This window comes from Oncorhynchus clarkii, chromosome 6, assembly GCF_045791955.1.
Source record: "Oncorhynchus clarkii lewisi isolate Uvic-CL-2024 chromosome 6, UVic_Ocla_1.0, whole genome shotgun sequence".
Taxonomy (NCBI): domain Eukaryota; kingdom Metazoa; phylum Chordata; class Actinopteri; order Salmoniformes; family Salmonidae; genus Oncorhynchus; species Oncorhynchus clarkii.
The window spans coordinates 87385870-87408113 of record NC_092152.1 but is presented as its reverse complement, the minus strand read 5'-3'; the positions used below and the strand labels follow the sequence as shown (position 1 = coordinate 87408113).

Here is a 22244-nt window from a genome sequence, read left to right as displayed (position 1 = left end):
CAGACAGTGAGGTTGTTACTGTGTGTTTTATAGTTGTCAAGGCCAGACAGTGAGGTTGTTACTGTGTGTGTAGGAACCATCTTCCACCTGCTGCAGGACACAGCCCACCCCTGTCTGTCCATCTCTGAGGACGGCTTCTCCATGTTCTACGGAGACGAGGAGCTCCCGCTCTCCGCCATGACCTTCGACGACAACACCTTCGCCAGGTAGACAAACCAACCAGGTTTACACCTGCTGAACACCTCAGCTAATAGAGATCTGTTAATGACATGGGAGATTTACTGTAGCTTTCAAAATGAAACATCTGAAAATGTGAGTGTACTCATTCCGTGATAGTGTGGTGTGTACTGTGTGTGTGTAGATTTGTGCTGTGTGTAGTTGTGTGTAGGAGTGTGTACCTTGTGTGTGTAGATTTGTGTTGTGTGTAGGAGTGTGTACTGTGTAGGTGTGTGTAGATTTGTGCTGTGTGTAGGTGTGTGTACTGTGTGTGTGTAGATTTGTGCTGTGTGTAGTTGTGTGTAGGAGTGTGTACTGTGTAGGTGTGTGTAGATTTGTGTTGTGTGTAGCTGTGTCTCCTCCCTCTGATAGTGTGTATTGCATGCGTGTGTGTTTGGTCCAGGTGTGTAGCTGTGTCTCCTCCCTCTGATAGTGTATATTGTATGCGTGTGTGTTTGGTCCAGCTGTGTCTCCTCCCTCTGATAGTGTATATTGTATGCGTGTGTGTTTGGTCCAGCTGTGTCTCCTCCCTCTGATAGTGTATATTGTATGCGTGTGTGTTTGGTCCAGGTGTGTCTCCTCTCTCTGATAGTGTATATTGTATGCCTGTGTGTTTGGTCCAGGTGTGTAGCTGTGTAGGTGTGTGTAGGTGTCGCCTCCCTCTGATAGTGTATATTGTATGCGTGTGTGTTTGGTCCAGGTGTGTCTCCTCCCTCTGATAGTGTATATTGTATGCCTGTGTGTTTGGTCCAGGTGTGTAGCTGTGTTAGGGGACCTGATCCCTGTGAGAGGCAGACATTACTGGGAGGTGGAACTGGACGAGGACACAGAGTACAGGATTGGAGTGGCCTATGAAGATACTCAGAGAAACTCCTACCTGGGAGGAGCCAACACGTCCTGGTGCATGAGACATGTCCTCACGCCATCCAGGTGAGAAACCTTAACCCATAACCTTACCTGACCCCTAACCTATCACTAATTCTTACCTGGGAGGAGCCAACACGTCCTGGTGCATGAGACATGTCCTCACCCCATCCAGGTGAGAAACCTTAACCCATAACCTTCCTTGACCCCTAACCTATCACTAATTCTTACCTGGGAGGAGCCAACATGTCCTGGTGCATGAGACATGTCCTCACCCCATCCAGGTGAGAAACCTTAACCCATAACCTTCCTTGACCCCTAACCTATCACTAATTCTTACCTGGGAGGAGCCAACACGTCCTGGTGCATGAGACATGTCCTCACCCCATCCAGGTGAGAAACTTTAACCCATAACCTTCCTTGACCCCTAACCTATCACTAATTCTTACCTGGGAGGAGCCAACACGTCCTGGTGCATGAGACATGTCCTCACCCCATCCAGGTGAGAAACTTTAACCCATAACCTTCCTTGACCCCTAACCTATCACTAATTCTTACCTGGGAGGAGCCAACACGTCCTGGTGCATGGTCCCTAACCCCAGCTTAATGTCCACATCCCTGTTCAACCCTAAACTCAACCCATCCGAGTGAGAATCCCTAACGCTAACCTAACCCTCTAACCTAGCTATCACTAACTGTTACCGGGAAGGAACCAACCCGTCCAGGTGAGAATCCCTAACACTGACCTAACCCTCTAACCTAGCTATCACTAACTGTTACCGGGAAGGAACCAACCCGTCCAGGTGAGAATCCCTAACACTGACCTATCCCTCTAACCTAGCTATCACTAACTGTTACCGGGAAGGAACCAACCCGTCCAGGTGAGAATCCCTAACACTGACCTATCCCTCTAACCTAGCTATCACTAACTGTTACCAGGAAGGAACCAACCTGTCCTCCCTCCAGGTAACGGACTGCTTTGATAGGTTACACAAGCGATTCTCAACCTGTTGTAATTTGTATTAATTTATTTCACCTTTATTTAACCAGGTAGGCCAGTTGAGAACAAGTTCTCATTCATAACTGCGACCTGGCCAAGATAAAGCAAAGCAGTGCGACACAAACACCACCACAGAGTTACACATGGAATAAAACAAACATACAGTCATTAACACAATAGAAAAAGTATATATACAGTGTGTGCAAATGAAGTAAGATTATGGAGGTTATGGGCTATGTACAGGTGCAATGATCTGTGAGCTGCTCTGACAGCTGACTCTTAAAGTTAGAGAGGGAGATATAAGACTCCAGCTTCAGTGATTTTTGCAATTCGTTCCAGTCATTGGCAGCAAAGAACTGGAAGGAAAGGCGGTCAAAGGAGGTGTTGGCTTTGGGGGTGACCAGTGAAATATACCTGCTGGAGCGCATGCTACGGGTGGGTGCTGCTATGGAGATCAGTGAGCTGAAATAAGGTGGGGCTTTACCTAGTAAAGACTTATAGATGACCTGGAGCCAGTGGGTTTGGCGACGAATATGAAGCGAGGGCCAGCCAATGAAAGCATACAGGTTGCAGTGGTGGGTAGTATATGGGGCGGCTTTGGTGACAAAATGGATGGCACTGTGAAAGACTGCATCCAATTTGCTGAGTAGAGTGTTGGAGGCTATTTTGTAAATGACATCGCCGAAGTCAAGGATCGGTAGGATAGTCAGTTTTACGATTGTTTGTTTTAGCTCCACACAATCCCATCTGAATGACCTAGTGGACATCCAGAGAAGAAGTTGATAGTTGAATCCGGCGAGGGCTGACTCCTGGCGGTGTTTTAAATTCAGCTGACTACTGGACAGACTGGGAGTTGGTAAACACTGTTCTAGAGGGCTGACTCCTGGCGGTGTTTTAAATTCAGCTGACTACTGGACAGACTGGGAGTTGGTAAACACTGTTCTAGAGGGCTGACTACTGGCAGTGTTTTAAATTCAGCCGACTACTGGACAGGCTGGGAGTTGGTAAACACTGTTCTAGAGGGCTGACTACTGGCGGTGTTTTAAATTCAGCTGACTATTGGACAGACTGGGAGTTGGTAAACACTGTTCTAGAGGGCTGACTCCTGGGGGTGTTTTCAATTCAGCTGACTATTGGACAGACTGGGAGTTGGTAAACACTGTTCTAGAGGGCTGACTACTGGACAGACTGGGAGTTGGTAAACACTGTTCTAGAGGGCTGACTCCTGGATAGACTGGGAGTTGTTAAACACTGTTCTAGAGGGCTGACTCCTGGATAGACTGGGAGTTGTTAAACACTGTTCTAGAGGGCTGACTCCTGGACAGACTGGGAGTTGTTAAAACACTGTTCTAGAGGGCTGACTACTGGACAGACTGAGAGTTGGTAAAACACTGTTCTAGAGGGCTGACTCCTGGCGGTGTTTTAAATTCAGCTGACTCCTGGACAGACTGGGAGTTGGTAAAACACTGTTCTAGAGGGCTGACTCCTGGCAGTGTTTTAAATTCAGCTGACCCCTGGACAGACTGGGAGTTGGTAAAACACTGTTCTAGAGGGCTGACTCCTGGCGGTGTTTTAAATTCAGCTGACTCACCACTACCACTGCATGGCTTCCCAGAGGGAAATGTATGCTTGTCTTCCCACAGGGTCCACCATTACCACACACGGTCTGAAAAGTAGGCCAGCCAAGGAGATTTTTGGTCGTTAAAATATATCTCTCCCCTTCCTGAAGCGCTTGGCTCGCTTCTTCTCACATTTCGCCTCCTAAACCTTTTCTGAGGCAGAAGTGACAAGTCAAGTTGTTTTTTATTCCTGTGAAAAAGCCCATAGAATATCGTTACCTTATAGCTGCTGTTGCCATAGCAACTCTACTATTCTTGGCACTAAACAGGACTGTGGAACTGTCTCTTTACTAGGAGATCATTCACTGAGACGTCTCAACATGAAACACCACCACCTCAAAGTGTGTGTGAGAGAGAGGAGAGAGAGAAGGGAGAGAGAGAGAGAGAGCACCTACTGCCTACGCAGAACCTGACAATACACACTTCTCATATCCCCTGCTAATCATCTCTTTGGCAGTAAAAGGGTTTTATTTGGCCCAGTGACAGTGTTGGGTTGAGGGTGTACATACTGTCTCCCCATGGTACTGTTAGTTTAAGATACCGTGTTGGGTTGGGGATGTACATACTGTCTCCCCATGGTACTGTTAGTGTTGGGTTGGGGATGTACATACTGTCTCCCCATGGTACTGTTAGTGTTGGGTTGGGGGTGTACATACTGTCTCCTAATGGTTCTGTTAGTGTAAGCTACCGTGTTGGGTTGAGGATGTACATACTGTCTCCCCATGGTACTGTTAGTGTTGGGTTGAGGATGTACATACTGTCTCCCCATGGTTCTGTTAGTGTAAGCTACCGTGTTGGGTTGGGGATGTACATGCTGTCTCCCCATGGTACTGTTAGTTTAAGATACCGTGTTGGGTTGGGGATGTACATACTGTCTCCCCATGGTACTGTTAGTGTTGGGTTGGGGATGTACATACTGTCTCCCCATGGTACTGTTAGTGTTGGGTTGGGGGTGTACATACTGTCTCCCCATGGTACTGTTAGTGTTGGGTTGAGGATGTACATACTGTCTCCCCATGGTTCTGTTAGTGTTGGGTTGAGGATGTACATACTGTCTCCCCATGGTACTGTTAGTGTTGGGTTGAGGATGTACATACTGTCTCCCCATGGTACTGTTAGTGTTGGGTTGAGGATGTACATACTGTCTCCCCATGGTACTGTTAGTGTTGGGTTGAGGATGTACATTCTGTCTCCCCATGGTTCTGTTAGTGTTGGGTTGAGGATGTACATACTGTCTCCCCATGGTACTGTTAGTGTTGGGTTGAGGGTGTACTGTCTCCCCATGGTACTGTTAGTTTAAGATACCGTGTTGGGTTGAGGGTGTACATACTGTCTCCCCATGGTACTGTTAGTTTAAGATACCGTGTTGGGTTGAGGATGTACATACTGTCTCCCCATGGTACTGTTAGTGTTGGGTTGGGGGTGTACATACTGTCTCCCCATGGTTCTGTTAGTGTTGGGTTGGGGGTGTACATACTGTCTCCCCATGGTACTGTTAGTGTTGGGTTGAGGATGTACATGCTGTCTCCCCATGGTACTGTTAGTGTTGGGTTGAGGATGTACATACTGTCTCCCCATGGTTCTGTTAGTGTTGGGTTGGGGATGTACATGCTGTCTCCCCATGGTACTGTTAGTGTTGGGTTGAGGATGTACATGCTGTCTCCCCATGGTACTGTTAGTTTAAGATACCGTGTTGGGTTGAGGATGTACATACTGTCTCCCCATGGTACTGTTAGTTTAAGATACCGTGTTGGGTTGAGGATGTACATACTGTCTCCCCATGGTACTGTTAGTTTAAGATACCGTGTTGGGTTGAGGATGTACATACTGTCTCCCCATGGTACTGTTAGTGTTGGGTTGAGGATGTACATACTGTCTCCCCATGGTTCTGTTAGTGTTGGGTTGAGGATGTACATACTGTCTCCCCATGGTACTGTTAGTGTTGGGTTGAGGATGTACATGCTGTCTCCCCATGGTTCTGTTAGTTTAAGATACCGTGTTGGGTTGGGGATGTACATACTGTCTCCCCATGGTACTGTTAGTTTAAGATACCGTGTTGGGTTGGGGATGTACATACTGTCTCCCCATGGTTCTGTTAGTGTAAGCTACCGGTACAACACCATTTGATTCCTGCATCAAGGGTCTCATGTAGTAATTTACTGTGACATTATTGGTCCGGGTTTCATAGCGTTGATCTGGGACCAGGAAGCCTAAGGGTTTGTTTCCCTGACAGAGATGAAGACTAGGCCTGGGCTAAAAGGTTATGTTCAAGGGAGATTCTCAATTGGTAATGATGTTTTGTCCAGGACGGGTCTAATCTGTATCCGGGAAAACCTTCCAGAAATCTTTTACATTTATGTCGCTATAAAGCGTCTGCTGAAAATTATTGTATCGTTACTTATGTTATCACAACACCGACATACCATGTCTGTAGGCTACATGTTATGAATGAGTTAAGTGTAAGTCACATAACATTGTATGGTCTTAATGACATCAGTCTCCCCCTTCCTCCCCTCTCTTCCATTCCATCTCCATCCAGACGCAAGTACGACTTCCTGTCACATTCTTCTTCTTCTATATCCTGTACACTCAGTGGCCAGTTTATTAGGTACCACCCATCTGGTACCAGGTCGGACCCTTTGCCCCCAGAACAGTCTGAATTATTCGGGGTATGGTGCTCAATTGGTATCAAGGGACCTAATGTGTTCCCCACACCAGTACACCGCCAGATCCTGACTCTGCCATCAGCATGACACAACAGGAACTGGGATTCGTTGGACCAGGCAATGTTTGTCCACTCCTCAACTGTCCTGTGATCACCTGCCCACTGGAGCCGCTGCTTCTGGTTTTTAGCTGATAGGAGTGGAACCCGGAGTGGTCGTCTGCTGCAACAGCCCGTCCATGACAAGGACCAACGGGTTGTGTGTTCCAAGATGCCGTTCTGTCTGTTTGTGGCCCGCCTGTTAGCTTGCACCATTCTTCCCATTCTCCTTCGACCTCTCTCATCAACTGGTTGTTTTCGCTCACAGGACGGCCGCAGTCCAGGAGGCTGTTTCTGAGCTACTGGATCTGGCGTGCCTGGGAACCAACGATCACACCACGCTCAGTCGCATAGGTCACTCGTTTTGCCCATTCTAACATTGAATCGAACAGTAACAATGCGTCTGCCTGATTTATATAGCAAGCCATGGCCACGTGACTCACTGTCTGTAGGAGAGAACCATTTTGGTGAACGTGGCGGTGTACCTAATAAACTGGCCACCGAGTGTATATAGAAGTATGATGTGTAACAAGTCACAGAACCATCATTTTCTAAATGACATTACTTCCATTCTTCCTCTCCTCCATTCTGCCGCCCCCTCTCCTCCATTCTGTCTCCCCTCTCCTCCATTCGGTCTCCCCTCTCCAGACACAAGTACGAGTTCCTCCACAGCGGCTGGAGCCCAGACATCCGGATAACGGTGAACCCTGTGAGGATAGGGCTCAGTCTGAACTATGAGAGAGGGATCCTGTCCTTCTTCAACGTGGAGCTAGAACAACACCTCTACACCTTCTACTGTAGCTTCCAACGCTATGTTCATCCCTGCTTCGCTCTGGACAACCCCGGTGCGCTCACTGTTCGCACTGGGGTAGAGGCACCGGGGTACGTCCACTTGGTCTGAGTTTACCGACCATGATGTACAGGTGTCCATGGAAACGTCTTTACCTACCATGATGTACAGGTGTGTCCATGGAAACATCTTTACCTACCATGATGTACAGGTGTGTCCATGGAAACATCTTTACCTACCATGATGTACAGGTGTGTCCATGGAAACGTCTTTATCTGATTGTTATTCTAACCCTCTGGACAACACTGCATGGTAGCCCAAAATGATACAACAAAAACATGTTTATGACCCCTTTGTGTAAGTGGGTTAACAACCATATCTGAATAAAAACCATGTATATCAGTGGTTTAGACCAGGGTTTGACTGACTACCACAACATGAAACAAGATGAATGTTGTTTCCAAATCCATTTATTAATGTATTCCATGGGAACAGATTCACACCATTTTCCATTATACACAATATAACAGTAATAAAATCAGTGAATTTGTGTACTGCAGGCTCTGTCGTAGAGCAGGCTCGGTCGTGGATGGACAACTACATATGCTTTTTCAGAATTGAAATAAAAATGACCTTTTCAAATGAAAACGGTTTAATAATTATAGTAACATAAAGTAGCTTTATTTTTTGGGGGGGGGCCGTAGCCATGCGACGCTCTGTCCAATGTCCAGTAGTCGATGACGGTAATAGCAGAGCAAAGCTAGACTTGGGCTGAACACTGCAACCCAGCATCTAAGTGGAATGAGGACACTGTAGGGTGGGGCTGATGGGATTAGTGAAGGGTAGTGGGCGTATGAGTTAGAGTCTTACTGCTAGGAGTCCTCTCCCTCATCAGAAGAGTCCCCACCGTAGGGTACTAGGCACGAAGGCTTCTCCACTACCTTCGTCTTCTTCACCTCCTGAGGACAATCTGTAGAAAACAAAGACGGACAGCAAGAGAGCAACACAGAGAGAGAGAGAGACAGAGAGAGGGCAAAACAAGAGGAGCCCAGCCCATGTTTGAGTTGGTTGGATTGATCCACAGCCAGTCAGAGCAGAGGGATCACACAGACACCAGATGAGATAGACCCCATGTTAGGTAGCAGCAGGTCCAGGAGACATGTGGAGAGAGAACAAGGGGAAGACAAAAGAACACATACAGGAAGTGACGGTTAGCACGGCTCAGCCAATCACAGAGGAGCTGGAACAGATCGTCTCCATTACTCCACTACTGAGGGGAGAAGACATCTTTGAAAACACCACTCAACTTCATCATGGTCAAAAAGTCTGCCCATTCAGGCATCAAGTACAGTGAAGTGTGTTCCCAGTAAGAAGCGTACCCTGTGATGCAGGGGCGCTGGGTGGTAGACTGGGTGGGACCTCTGGTACTGCTGTCTCCCTGGGTCTCTTGTGTGCCACAGGGCCGAGGGTGCTGGGTGGTAGACTGGGTGGGACCTCTGGTACTGCTGTCTCCCTGGGTCTCTTGTGTGCCACAGGGCCGAGGGTTCTGGGTGGTAGACTGGGTGAGACCTCTGGTACTGCTGTCTCCCTGGGTCTCTTTCGTGCCACAGGGCCAGGAGGTGGCATCAACATCCTACAGACAGAGACAAAGGAACCAGGTGGAGAAACATCAGAGGCTTCATTTAGGGCTGTGTTCAGTAGGAGCAAAATGTACGAAAACAACCCAAAACTGGTCTGAACGTGTAACAAGAAACAATGGTTCCCTTTTATTCCGTTGTGCCCTTTTGAACACGACCCCGGTGGCTGCAACATTCAGGGGCAAAACAAAACCAGAAACATTGTTAAGAGATTTAGAGCAGGAGATCTATGTCGAAACCTTTCAGCTCCTTGTCCCGACTCTTCCTCTCTCTGAGCTGGAGGTAGAGGAGGAGACTTCTCTCTCACCGGGGCCTCAGGTGAGCGGCTGGCAGGCTGAGAGGGAGAGAGACCGGTAGGACTGTTAGCAGAAGACCACTGAGCACAGTTTGAATTCCTAAAAACAACAAAAACAAACCACTTCCTGCACTTAAAGAGTCACCGCTGAGCTAACACCTCTGGGTTGGGGACGGCCTTTATTGATTGTTATTCAGTTGACAAGCCCTTCTCTTGAAAATCATTCTCTCGCATATTTCAGCAGTTTTATCTCCGTCTCACCTGAGAGGCCCGCTCATCCTCAGTCTTTTCCTGAAAGCGCCGTTTAGGACTTCCTGTCCCTGTCTGAGGGGAGCTGGATGACGACAGGTCTGTCTCCGTCTGGTCAGTTGGGTCACTGCACCCAGGGTCCTGAGACACCAAGGTCAAACCCAAACAACAGTTAGTCTAATCCCTGGGCCATCAATACACCTGGTCAGTCCTGCCCTTAAAATGGTGTAAAACTTCCTCAATACATCTGGTTAGTCCTTAAAATGGTGTCCCTCATCAATACACCTGGTCAGTCCTGCCCTTATAATGATGTCCCTCATCAATACACCTGGTCAGTCCTGCCCTTATAATGATGTCCCTCATGAATACATCTGGTCAGTCCTTAAAATGGTGTCTCTCATCAATACATCTGGTCAGTCCTTAAAATTGTGTCCCTCATCAATACATCTGGTCAGTCCTTAAAACGGTGTCCCTCATCAATACATCTGGTTAGTCATTATAATGGTGTCCCTCATCAATACATCTGGTTAGTCATTATAATGGTGTCCCTCATCAATACATCTGGTTAGTCCTTATAATGGTGTCCCTCATCAATACATCTGGTCAGTCCTTAAAATGGTGTCCCTCATCAATACATCTGGTCAGTCCTTAAAACGGTGTCCCTCATCAATACATCTGGTTAGTCCTTAAAATGTTGTCCCTCATCAATACATCTGGTCAGTCCTTATAATGGTGTCCCTCATCAATACATCTGGTCAGTCCTTAAAATTGTGTCTCTCATCAATACATCTGGTCAGTCCTTATAATGGTGTCCCTCATCAATACATCTGGTCAGTCCTTAAAATGGTGTACAACTTCATCAATACATCTGGTTAGTCATTATAATGGTGTCCCTCATCAATACATCTGGTTAGTCCTTATAATGGTGTCTCTCATCAATACATCTGGTCAGTCCTTATAATGGTGTACAACTGAATCTCCTGGCTGCTATTAACTAATGAAACTGATAGACATTTTCTAAACTGAAGTCGTGACTTCAATTTTCAGTTGAGAAAACTTTTTTTTTGTGGCTTTCTTATGAGTGTCATGGTGTTGTCTGTCCTAAACAACTGATCCCTGTCCTGAATCCTATTTGGACAATCCACCCATGTTCCTGTCAATACATACCTGTACTGGTTTCCTAGCCACCACGACCTACTAGGCCGAGGTACTGGTTTCCTAGCCACCACGACCTACTAGGCCGAGGTACTGGTTTCCTAGCCACCACGACCTACTAGGCCGAGGTACTGGTTTCCTAGCCACCACGACCTACTAGGCCGAGGTACTGGTTTCCTAGCCACCACAACCTACTAGGCCGAGGTACTGGTTTCCTAGCCACCACGACCTACTAGGCCGAGGTACTGGTTTCCTAGCCACCACGACCTACTAGGCCGAGGTACTGGTTTCCTAGCCACCACGACCTACTAGGCCGAGGTACTGGTTTCCTAGCCACCACGACCTACTAGGCCGAGGTACTGGTTTCCTAGCCACCACGACCTACTAGGCCGAGGTACTGGTTTCCTAGCCACCACGACCTACTAGGCCGAGGTACTGGTTTCCTAGCCACCACGACCTACTAGGCCGAGGTACTGGTTTCCTAGCCACTACGTACCTGTAATAGGCCGAGGTACTGGTTTCCTAGCCACCACGACCTACTAGGCCGAGGTACTGGTTTCCTAGCCACCACGACCTACTAGGCCGAGGTACTGGTTTCCTAGCCACCACGACCTACTAGGCCGAGGTACTGGTTTCCTAGCCACCACGACCTACTAGGCCGAGGTACTGGTTTCCTAGCCACCACGACCTACTAGGCCGAGGTACTGGTTTCCTAGCCACCACGACCTACTAGGCCGAGGTACTGGTTTCCTAGCCACCACGACCTACTAGGCCGAGGTACTGGTTTCCTAGCCACTACGAACTACTAGGCCGAGGTACTGGTTTCCTAGCCACTACGAACCTGTAATAGGCCGAGGTACTGGTTTCCTAGCCACTACGAACCTGTAATAGGTCGAGGTATGGTTTCCTAGCCACTACATACCTGTAATAGGCCGAGGTATGGTTTCCTAGCCACTACATACCTGTAATAGGTTGAGGTATGGTTTCCTAGCCACTACGTACCTGTACTAGGTCGAGGTATGGTTTCCTAGCCACTACGTACCTGTAATAGGTATGGGTGTGTCTTCCTGGGACAGACAGGATACTGAACCATAGCCTGAGAAGATGGAGGGTTTGTCGACAGGTTAGATTGACTGGGCTGACCACTAGCAGCACTAGTCCAATAGCCAGAGGGTCCTGGCGGTGTGGGGTAGCTGGTAGAGGCAGCATAGCCCCCAGACAGCCCGTTACACCCTGGGTAACCACTGCTGTACCAGCCCTGGCTAGAGTAAGAGCTATTAGCTGGGTATCCATGAGCTGGGTATGCTGAAAGGGAAGTATAGGAGATCAGGGTTAATGGATGTGATTGGAAGAGATCGTCATTCACAGACAGGGTTGTTGTCTGTCTGACTGTTCTGTTTGTTGTTGTTGTGCCACTAGAGACAAAGAGATTCATTTACCACAGTGGCTAGTTGTGTCCGTGGTTTAAGCAAACACAGGAAGTGATTTACGGGAACGGAAACATTCTGGTCATTCTATAATATTCAAGTCATTTGAGTTGGACATGGAGTTTCCCTGTCCACTTCACCTGGTCAGGTAAACTCCTGGGCCTGGCTAGTTATTTCACCTGATCAGGTAAACTCCTGGGCCTGGCTAGTTATTTCACCTGATCAGGTAAACTCCTGGGCCTGGCTAGTTATTTCACCTGATCAGGTAAACTCCTGGGCCTGGCTAGTTATTTCACCCGATCAGGTAAACTCCTGGGCCTGGCTAGTTATTTCACCCGATCAGGTAAACTCCTGGGCCTGGCTAGTTATTTCACCCGATCAGGTAAACTCCTGGGCCTGGCTAGTTAATTCACCCGATCAGGTAAACTCCTGGGCCTGGCTAGTTATTTCACCTGATCAGGTAAACTCCTGGGCCTGGCTAGTTATTTCACCTGATCAGGTAAACTCCTGGGCCTGGCTAGTTATTTCACCTGATCAGGTAAACTCCCGGGCCTGGCTAGTTATTTCACCTGATCAGGTAAACTCCCGGGCCTGGCTAGTTATTTCACCTGATCAGGTAAACTCCCGGGCCTGGCTAGTTATTTCACCTGATCAGGTAAACTCCCGGGCCTGGCTAGTTATTTCACCTGATCAGGTAAACTCCCGGGCCTGGCTAGTTATTTCACCGGATCAGGTAAACTCCTGGGCCTGGCTAGTTAATTCACCTGATCAGGTAAACTCCCGGGCCTGGCTAGTTATTTCACCTGATCAGGTAAACTCCTGGGCCTGGCTAGTTATTTCACCTGATCAGGAAAACTCCCGGGCCCATATTCATAAAATGTCTTGGAGTAAGAATGCTGATCTAGGATCAGGGCCCCCCCCCCCTGTCCATTCAAATCCCAAACTGACCCTAGATTAGCGCTCAGTACTCAGAGGCTCTTTATGAAAACGGACCCTGGTTCTATGACTGTGGTATTTTAGTTACTGCGTGTTAGTTCTGGTGTGTGAGAGAGAGAGAGAGGGGGAGACTTACGTTGGGTGGAGCCGGTGGCTGTGTAGATGGACACCATGCGGCTATGTTCAGCTCTCACCTGGACGACAGACACACAGGGAACAGGGTGACAACACTGAACTCTTTACAAAAGGGAAGTGAATAATGTTTAGAGAGTAATAAGCAGAGGAAGAAATCCTGTGAAATAAGTCTCAGACAAGCAAGTATATCAATAACTTTTAATCCCAAAACATGCATGGTTTAAAAAAACACGCAGAGTGAGTTGTAGAGCATGGTAGAGAATTCAACGGTTCAGTCTGTCCTGGTTCAGGATGTGAGTAGGTGCAGAACACCGTAGACCCGTGTCTGTAGGTCAGGTGGTTCACTCTACTGTTTCCTATAGGAGGTAGGTATCAGTGACAACTACACACTTCAATAGTTTCACCTTCTTTAACCTCCATCGTGGGGCGTGTTCATTAGGGCACGCAAACTGAAAACTTTTTTTCCAAAAACATCTTTACAACAGAAAATGAGTCCAGGTTGTCCCTCCTCGTTTCAGTCAGTTCTGTTCGGTGGCTAATGAACACGACCCACTTCAAATTTTTATTTGTTATTTTACCTTTATTTAACTAGACAAGTCAGTTAAGAACAAATTCTTATTTTCAACGGCCTACCGGGGAACAGTGGGTTAACTGCCTGTTCAGGGGCAGAACGACAGATTTGTACCTTGTCAGCTCGGGGGTTTGAACTTGCAACCTTCCGGTTACTAGTCCAACGCTCTAACCACTAGGCTACCCTGCCGCCCCGTGATCATGTACATTGGAGTCGTTTAGCATACGCTCCCATCTACACTGTCTGCTTCCCTTGCTGTGTATCAAACCAAATGTTATTGGTCAAATACACATGGTTAGCAGATGTTATTGGTCACATACACATGGTTAGCAGATGGTATTGGTCACATACACATGGTTAGCAGATGGTATTGGTCACATACACATGGTTAGTAGATGTTATTGGTCACATACACATGGTTAGCAGATGTTATTGGTCACATACACATGGTTAGTAGATGTTATTGGTCACATACACATGGTTAGCAGATGTTAATGCGAGTGTAGTGAAATGCTTGTGCTTCTAGTTCCGACAGTGCAGTAATAACCAACAAGTCATCTGGGAGGAAACACTGTGCTGACTTACAGTTTCCAACAGGCTCTCTGTGAGTTTCTTGGCAGCTTCCAGCCCCGTGGAGTAGGGATGGCTACAAGAAAAGACAACAGTGTTGAAATGGGAAGAAACCGACAACAACAACCCACCACCACCACCACAGCAGGGAACAACTACAAGAGGAAAGAAACTACTTCAGACCCTACGAGACAAACATACGGTTCACCAAACATCTAGGAGAGAGCAGCAGGACTGATAGCTAGCCAACGTGTGGCGAGCAGTCTTCTGAATGCATACGAGTGAGTTGTAGAGAATTCCACGGTTCAGTCTGTCCTGGTTCAGGATGTCAGTAGGTGCAGAGCACCGTAGACCCGTGTCTGTAGGTCAGGTGGTTCACTCTACTGTTGAGCCCTTATAGGCTGAGCCAGGGTCTGCTGAGCCCTTATAGGCTGGAGAAATAAAGGTGTTTGACCCGGAAGTAAAATCACTGTTACCTGATGTAGACGTAGAGTGGTTCGAAGGACTCCCGTCGTGAGGCCTGCTCTATGTACCCCGAGCCTTTCCCCCTGAGGAACACTCTGGCTCCCGTCTCTGTCTGGATGTGTCCCAGGTACATCCCTGCAGGACCCTCCACCTTCTCGTTCACATTGAACGAGGGGAGGGACTGGTCCAGACCCACAAAAATCTTGACGTGCACAAAACTCTTGACGGGGAGAGATGACAGTTACATTTGGATAATCCTGGGTCAGGTCAACACATAGTTCCAACCACCACATTACAAAACATACTTCATCTTATGGACAACAGGAAGCAGTTAGAGTAGGGAGCTGGTCAATGTCTGAACTGCTAACCTTTTAATCCAACTAAATGACTAGCTAGAGAACAGTGTTGTGAGCAGCAGCAGTAACCGTGGTGTGTCTGTAGACCAGGGTGGTTCTCTCTGCTGTGTTACTCTAGGAGGTGGGTATCAGTGAAGGTCACATGGTCTCAACTGGCCTCACCTTCATTACCTCCAGCTATGGGACATGGGCCAGATTGCAAACTGAAAAACACATTTCCGCGCTGCAAAATTGTGAAAACCCAAAGTTCCTGTGTTTTTAGAAATCCCAGTTAGAGGATTCCCAGAGTTGGGAGGGAATAAGGAGGGAGGGAATCGTCCAAGCAGGATTTCTTAAAAACCTTTCAGGGGAAAATTCTGTGAGGACCAGGGACCGCTGTATCTACCCCTTGGTGTGGCGCGGCGGGCCGGTGTCCATGTGGCACAGGAGGGTTGACACTAGGCATCCTGGGTAGGTGTGGATGTGGGGCAGTCATGGGGCGAGGGGGCTGGGGGTAGAGAGGCAGGGGGGGTATGACGGGTCTCAGCTGGGATCCTAACGCTGCAGCTGTCCTCAACACATCCTCAGAGATGATCTCCTTTATCCTCAGCACTGCCTCTAAAACAACACAGGAAATAGATAGACAAGAGGTCTATGAGGACTTTATCCTCAGCACTGCCCCTCTGTAAAACAACACAGGGAATAGATAGACAAGGGGGTCTATGGGGGATAATCTAGTGAGAAAAACAACAGCCAGTCAACCACATCAACCCATGGTCATCCTCTGAGATGTGTGGTCTCCACTAGGTTGTGTAATGTACAGGATCTGAGGACAATAAAGTATCTAATGCCACTGTAGACGGGAGGGTGATAGAAAGTCTACTTACTATTGACCTCCTCTTGGCTCTTCCCCTGGACGTGTAAATACAAAGGCCTTTCTCTAAATGAGAAGAGTCGGTTAGAAATCCACGTGGTCCGAGTCAACTACAGATACACACAGTAACACCAACTGCATACATACACTCCCTTTCCATGGGACTTCTCTGCACTGGTCATGTAGTGGCCCCTGGTCGAGACGACTGCACCGCTGAACTGGCGGATCTGAAACAAAAAGAGAGAAACTTTTCAGTATTAGTTGGGGCCACGAATACATAAAATGTCTTCTAAATAGAATATATTAGATATGTATTATACAGAAAGGGTTGTGATTTAGGCCGGGCGATGGTATCCACCCCCTGTTCATTCCTATAGGAGGAAAGGTCCAAGGTCCGTCCCAAATGCATTTTAAGAAGGAGCCGCCAAGTGGAACGATGCTGGAGAAGAATCAAGGAGAGATGAAAACTAAACTCAGCCCTTTTCTTTTTACCTCTTCCTGTGTTTTCCCTTTGGTGAGCAGGTTTCTGCTGTTGATGGGCACATCGTTGATATCCACCTCCGTCACCACAGTCTCGTCTCCACTAGTGGCAGCCGACATACACAGAGGGATCTGTGGGCGACACGTTTCATATGAGTCCACATACAAACACTAAATAACTAAAGTCATTTTAGTCATTCAATAGCATGCAGTTAGGTCACTGTTTAACCCTCCCGGGAAGCCACCCAGGGTTCAGGCTTTAGATCCTACTAAAGCACCTATTTGGTTGAATCAGGTTTGTTAGTACTGAGCTGGAACAAAGGCCAGGGACTCACAGTGTGCAGAAGGACTAACTGAGTCAGAGAGACTGCCTAGAGTGTTGTGAGCAGCAGCAGTAACCGTGGTGTGTCTGTAGACCAGGGTGGTTCTCTCTGCTGTGTTAGTCTAGGAGGTGGGTATCAGTGAAGGTCACATGGTCTCAACTGGCCTCACCTTCTATTACCTCCAGCTATGGGACATGGCTACATTATATTATGTGGTTGAAAACAATGACAATCATCACTCTCCCTGTTCTCAGAGACAAGTTGCACCACCGAAGGAAACCATTCTAGTCTGTGGCTTGAGCCTCTTATGACTGGCCAGGTGACCCTTAGGGCTGGATTAAATGCCTGCAACCGTGATTCCTCAGGACCATGAGAGAGTTACATTAACCCTTTCACTCTCACCTTGCCAGGTAGTGGTGGAGGAACCATCAGTTTCCCCTTGGCCATCAGCATAGCATTGATCTTAGCAGCCATTGCAGCAGCCATCTCCACACCTCCCCCCTGTGCTGCTGGCATCTCCCCCTGCAGTGTCTGGGGCACCATGGGGCCAGCTACAGGGTGCTGGGCTGATTGAGGGGTCGTAGTGGCCGATGTGCAAGTCTGGACAGAGGAAGCGAAGCCTTGCATGACGTCTACCCTCGTTTTGGGCTGAGCAGGCTGATCCCATCTGCTGCTATTGGTTAGGCACCTGGATCCAATATGATGGAGAGAAATTAGACAATTCAACATAAAGTGGCTTGAAACTAAAACTAAACTGGGACGCGCTCCATATTGAGATTAGATATCTTATCCAACAGTTTGGGGGTGCCTATCATTTCATTTTAACTGAAGATAATTTTGTAGGGCCGGGTTCGAGGGCTAGTTTGTATTTGCAAGCTAGTTAGCGTAACACTAGTCGCGAATGCGATGCCTGCCAACATCAGTGTTCGTAGAGTTAGTAGGCCTCGGCATTCTCTTGAAAACTGTTCTGGCCTGTTCCTCTACAAATCATTTATCTTGGAGGGTAGTATCAGCAGGTAACCACAACTTTAGAGAGACCGCTTTCTTGACCCTCCACTAACTAGCGATATGTTTGGTGTCTAGTTAAACGACGTTACACAATTGTACTTAGCCAGAAACCGGTGTTGCTAACTAACGTTAGCTCAATTAGCATACCGTTTTCTAGCAACGTTAGCACGGATCAACTTTACTGCTATGGTTAAAAACATGAATATACGACTGTGGCTTGGTCATCAATTTCGGATAAACCTTTACGAAATATTCTAGTTATTACGATTGTACTTTCATACAGTGGAATAAAAACGTTATCTAGCTAGCTGTAAAACCAGCAACCTCCGCTAACGTTACTGTACTAAGGTAGGTAGCTAACATGTTAGCACGAAGCTAAAATAAAAAAATACGTGTTCTTGCGTCCGTAACTTATTCAAAATATAAAAGTAAATGGTACTAAATAAAAAAAAAAAGTGTAACTTACGGTGTCTGTCCAGTCATCCCAGAAGACATAGCTAGTACAGTTCAATATCCAGAGGAATGTGTGTCCTAACTAGCCACTCTACTCAGCCCTGGACACGTCCTCATTCCTCAGGACTCTGGTCCGGTCGTAAAGGCCGCCGACGGTGTCGTACAGGGCAGTCTGGATTTCCGTTCCGCTCGTCATAAAAACACCCCGGGAACTTCACACTGTCGTCAACTGCATAACACCAGAGAAAAGTCAAAGAAAAACTGACAAATCTTTCTTCTTCGTGTGGCTTTTCGGACAGACTTAGACGCTATGTTGCGTTTTGCTGCCTTTCACCGTTTGGAAAGTGCATTGCACATTTGTTCATTTTATTTATAAAAAAAATATATAGTTGTCGCATAAGTATTTACCCTGGTTGTTTAAACAAGCCTAATGTGGCTTAACAAATCACATAATACATTATATGGACATGATTTCTGAATGACAACCCCTTCCTCTGTCCCCCATATGTTCAACATCTGTAAGGCACCTCCAGTGAAGTATTGAATTTCAAGCACAGATTAAACTACGAAGACCAGGGAGCTTACCGAAAGCCTCATAAAGAAGGGCAGTGATTGATAGATGTGTAACAATAACAAATAAGCTCATTGAATATATCTTTAAGCATGGTCAAGTTAATAACAATGCTGTGGATGATTTATTAAACCACCCAGACATATCAAAAAATGCAGTCGTCCTTCTGAACTGAGCTTGCAGGACAGGAAGGAAACTGCTTTAAGGATGTCCACCATGAGGCAATTGGTAATTTTTAAAACAGCTACAGAGAAGATGGGAGAAATGGGAGAAAACTGAGGATGTATCAACAACATGGTAGTGACTCCACAATAATGACCTAAATGGCAGAGTGAAAATAATAATCATACAAATAATACTACAAGTCTTCCAAAACGTGCATCTGTATGCAACAAGGCACTAAAGTAATACTGAAAAAAAAAAAAACACGGCAAAGGAATACACTTTTTGGCCTAAATGCAAAGCCTTACGTTTTAGGGCAAATTCAACGCAATACATGAGTGAGTAACTGCCTTTTTATTCTCAAGCATGGTGGTGGCTGCATCATGTTATGGGTATGCTTTACATCGGAAAAGACTGGGGAGTTTTTCAGGACGAAAAGAAACGGGATGGAGCTAAACACAGGCAAAATCCCAGAGGATTGTACTAAATAGACTGCATAACCTTTCATTTTAGAATGTACACTTCTCTAGGTTTTATAGAATTAACAACATACTCTTACAGTATGATTGTGTTTTCCTGGCAACTGGGACCATTTTAGATGTCTAAATCTCCTCAACATCGTATTATATAATAATTTTCTGTTACACAACAAACCACAAGCATGCTATTAGGCTTCTTCATAAACCCACACAGACAATGCTTAGCAACACACACACACACACATTCACATTCGGTTTACACTTGATACTGGGAGAGGATTTCACCTTTCAGCAGGCCAATAACCTACAACACGAGTTGCTTACCAAGAATACAGAATGTTCTTGAGTGGCCAAATTACAGTTTTGAATTAATTATGCTTGACATTTTTGGGCAAATTTGAAAAATTGCTCTCTAGCCATGATCCCTAACACCTTGACAAAGTTTGAAGAATTTTGAAAGAATAATGGGCAAATATTGCACAATACAGGTGTTCAAAGCTCTTGTGAGACTTACCCAAGACGACTCACCTCTGTAATCGCTGCCAGAGGTGTTTCTAACATGGATTGACCCAGGGGGTGAATACTTATCTAATCAAGTGACAATTCTGTTTTAAGTTTTGTTCATCTTCAATTATTTTTTAGCATTTTTCTTCCACTTTGATATTAGAGTATTTCGTTGACAATTATTTATTTTTTCACAATTAAATCCATTTTAATCCCACTTTGTAAAACATTTAAATGTTTTGAAAGAAATCCAAGGGGTTGTTGCCCTGTATTTACATTGTAAACATACTGCTTCCCAATGGATGTCCACTGTAAGGACACGTTTCTTTACTCTAGACAAATCCTATGGGACACTACAGACACCCTGGTTCGATTCCAGGCTGAATCACAACCGGCCGTGATTGGAAGTCACGTAGGGCGGCGTAACAATTTGCCCAGCGTAGGCCGTCATTGTAAATAAGAATGGGTTCTTAACTGACTTGCCTCGTTAAATAAAGGTCAAACAAAAATAAATAAAAATATAAAGTATCTGGATAAGGATACATGAGGTTGAGGCTGGTATTAGCATAGTACACTGAACAGAAATGTAAGCGCAACATGGAAATCAGTCAATTTAATTACATTCATTAGGCCCTAATCTATGGATTTCACATGACTGGGAATGCATCTGTTGGTCACAGATAAGGTAGGGGGCGTGGATTAGGAAACCAGTCAGTATCTGGTGTGACCACCATTTGCTTCATACAGTACGACCCATCTCATTCGCATAGAGTTGATCAGGCTGTTGTCCCAGTCCTCTTCAATGGCTGTGCAAATTATATATATATATTTGTACTTTTTCTCCCTTTTTCTCCCCAATTTTGTGATATCCAATTGTTAGTTACAGTCTTGTCCCATCGCTGCAACTCCAGTATGGACTCGGGAGAGGCGAAGGTCGAGCGCTATGAGTCCTCTGAAACACAACCCTGCCAAGCCACACTGCTTCTTGGCACAATGCCCGTTTAACCCGGAAGCCAGCTGCAGCAATGTTTCGGAGGAAACACCGTAAAACTGGCGACCGTGTCAGCATGCATGCGCCTGGCCTGCCTGCCTGTGCGAAGTTGCTGAATATTGGCGGGAACTTGAACACTGCTGTACACGTCAATCCAGAGCATCCCAAACATGCTCAATGGCTGACATGTCTGGTGAGTATGCAGGCCATGGAAGAATGCAGGCCATTTTCATTTTCCAGGAATTGTGTACAGATCCTTGCGACGTGGGGCCATGTATTATCATGCTGAAACATGAGGTGATGGCGGCAGATGAATGGCACGACAATGGGCCTCAGGATCTGGTCACAGTCTCTCTGTGTCGTACACGATCTCTGTCATCTGTCCGGTACAGTTGAAACCAGGATTCATCCAGAGGAGAGCACACTTCTCCAGCGTGCCAGTGGCCATCAAAGGTGAGCATTTACCCACTGAAGTCGGTTACGATGCTGAACTGCAGTCAGGTCAAGACCCTGGTGAGGACGACGAGCACACAAGATGAGCTTCCCTGAGACGGTTTCTGACAGTTGGTGCAGAAAATCTTTGGTTGTGCAAACCTACAGTTTCATCAGCTGGCAAGGTGGCTGGTCTCAGACGACCCCGCAGGTGAAGAATCTGGATGTGGATGTCTTGGGCTGGCGTGGTTACACGTGGTCTGCGGCTGTAAGGCCGGTTGGACGTACTGCCAAATTATCTGAAACGACTTGTGGTTGAGAAATTAACATTTAATTATCTGGCAACAGCTCTGGTGGACATTCCTGCAGTCATAATGCCAATTGCACGCTCCCTCAATACTTGAGATATCTGTGGCATTGTATTGTGTGACAAAACTGCACATTTTAGAGTGGCCTTTTATTGTCCTCAGCACAAGGTGCACCTGTGTAATGATCATGCTGTTTAATCAGCTTCTTGACTTGCCACATCTGTCAGGTGGATGGATTATCTTGGCAAAGGAGAAATGCTTACTAACAGGGATGTAAACAAATTTGTGGACAAAATTCGAGAGAAATATGTTTTTTTGTGCGTATGGAACATTTCAGGGATCTTTTATTTCAGCTCATGTAACTTTACATGTTGCGTTTATATTTTTGTTCGGTGTATATATCATATCAAGTATCTTGTAGAAGGATATATGAGGTTAAGGCTGGTGGTACGTTTACTATACTGAACATATCAAGTATCTGGAGGCCTGAAAAAGGGGAATAGGCCCATCTGGTTTTAGAGGTTGCCTTCCTATTTGATTCGTACAGAAAAGTGTCTATTAGAAATGTCAGATATCTTGTTTTTCTTTTCTACCGTCATTCTGCAGTTCCTCTTTCTCTCTCAGGGCGGAGCCC

The 22244-nt window shown here is 46.5% G+C and overlaps 2 protein-coding genes across 2 annotated transcripts in view; one reads left to right on the top strand and one right to left on the bottom strand.

The window, feature by feature from the left end:
- Window positions 1–7455, top strand: part of LOC139412472 (fibronectin type III and SPRY domain-containing protein 2-like) — a 10928-nt gene extending 3473 nt beyond the window's left edge. The window contains exons 2-4 of the mRNA XM_071159261.1: window positions 74–206; window positions 970–1146; window positions 7109–7455. Coding sequence (XP_071015362.1) covers window positions 74–206; window positions 970–1146; window positions 7109–7361 — 563 coding nt within the window. The 3' untranslated portion in view covers window positions 7362–7455. The remainder of the gene's footprint in view (window positions 1–73; window positions 207–969; window positions 1147–7108) is intronic.
- A 247-nt stretch (window positions 7456–7702) lies between these two features.
- LOC139411761 (KH homology domain-containing protein 4-like) lies at window positions 7703–18414 on the bottom strand. The gene is made up of 14 exons (XM_071158489.1): window positions 18177–18414; window positions 17105–17390; window positions 16392–16511; window positions 16047–16126; window positions 15913–15965; window positions 15432–15643; window positions 14702–14910; window positions 14241–14301; window positions 13086–13143; window positions 11629–11891; window positions 9444–9572; window positions 9127–9221; window positions 8630–8883; window positions 7703–8220 (listed from the first exon to the last, which is right to left on the bottom strand). The coding sequence occupies exons 1-14, from the start codon at window positions 18203–18205 to the stop codon at window positions 8123–8125; spliced, it is 1947 nt and encodes a 648-aa protein (XP_071014590.1). The 5' UTR covers window positions 18206–18414; the 3' UTR covers window positions 7703–8122.
- Between the last annotated feature and the right edge of the window lie 3830 nt (window positions 18415–22244).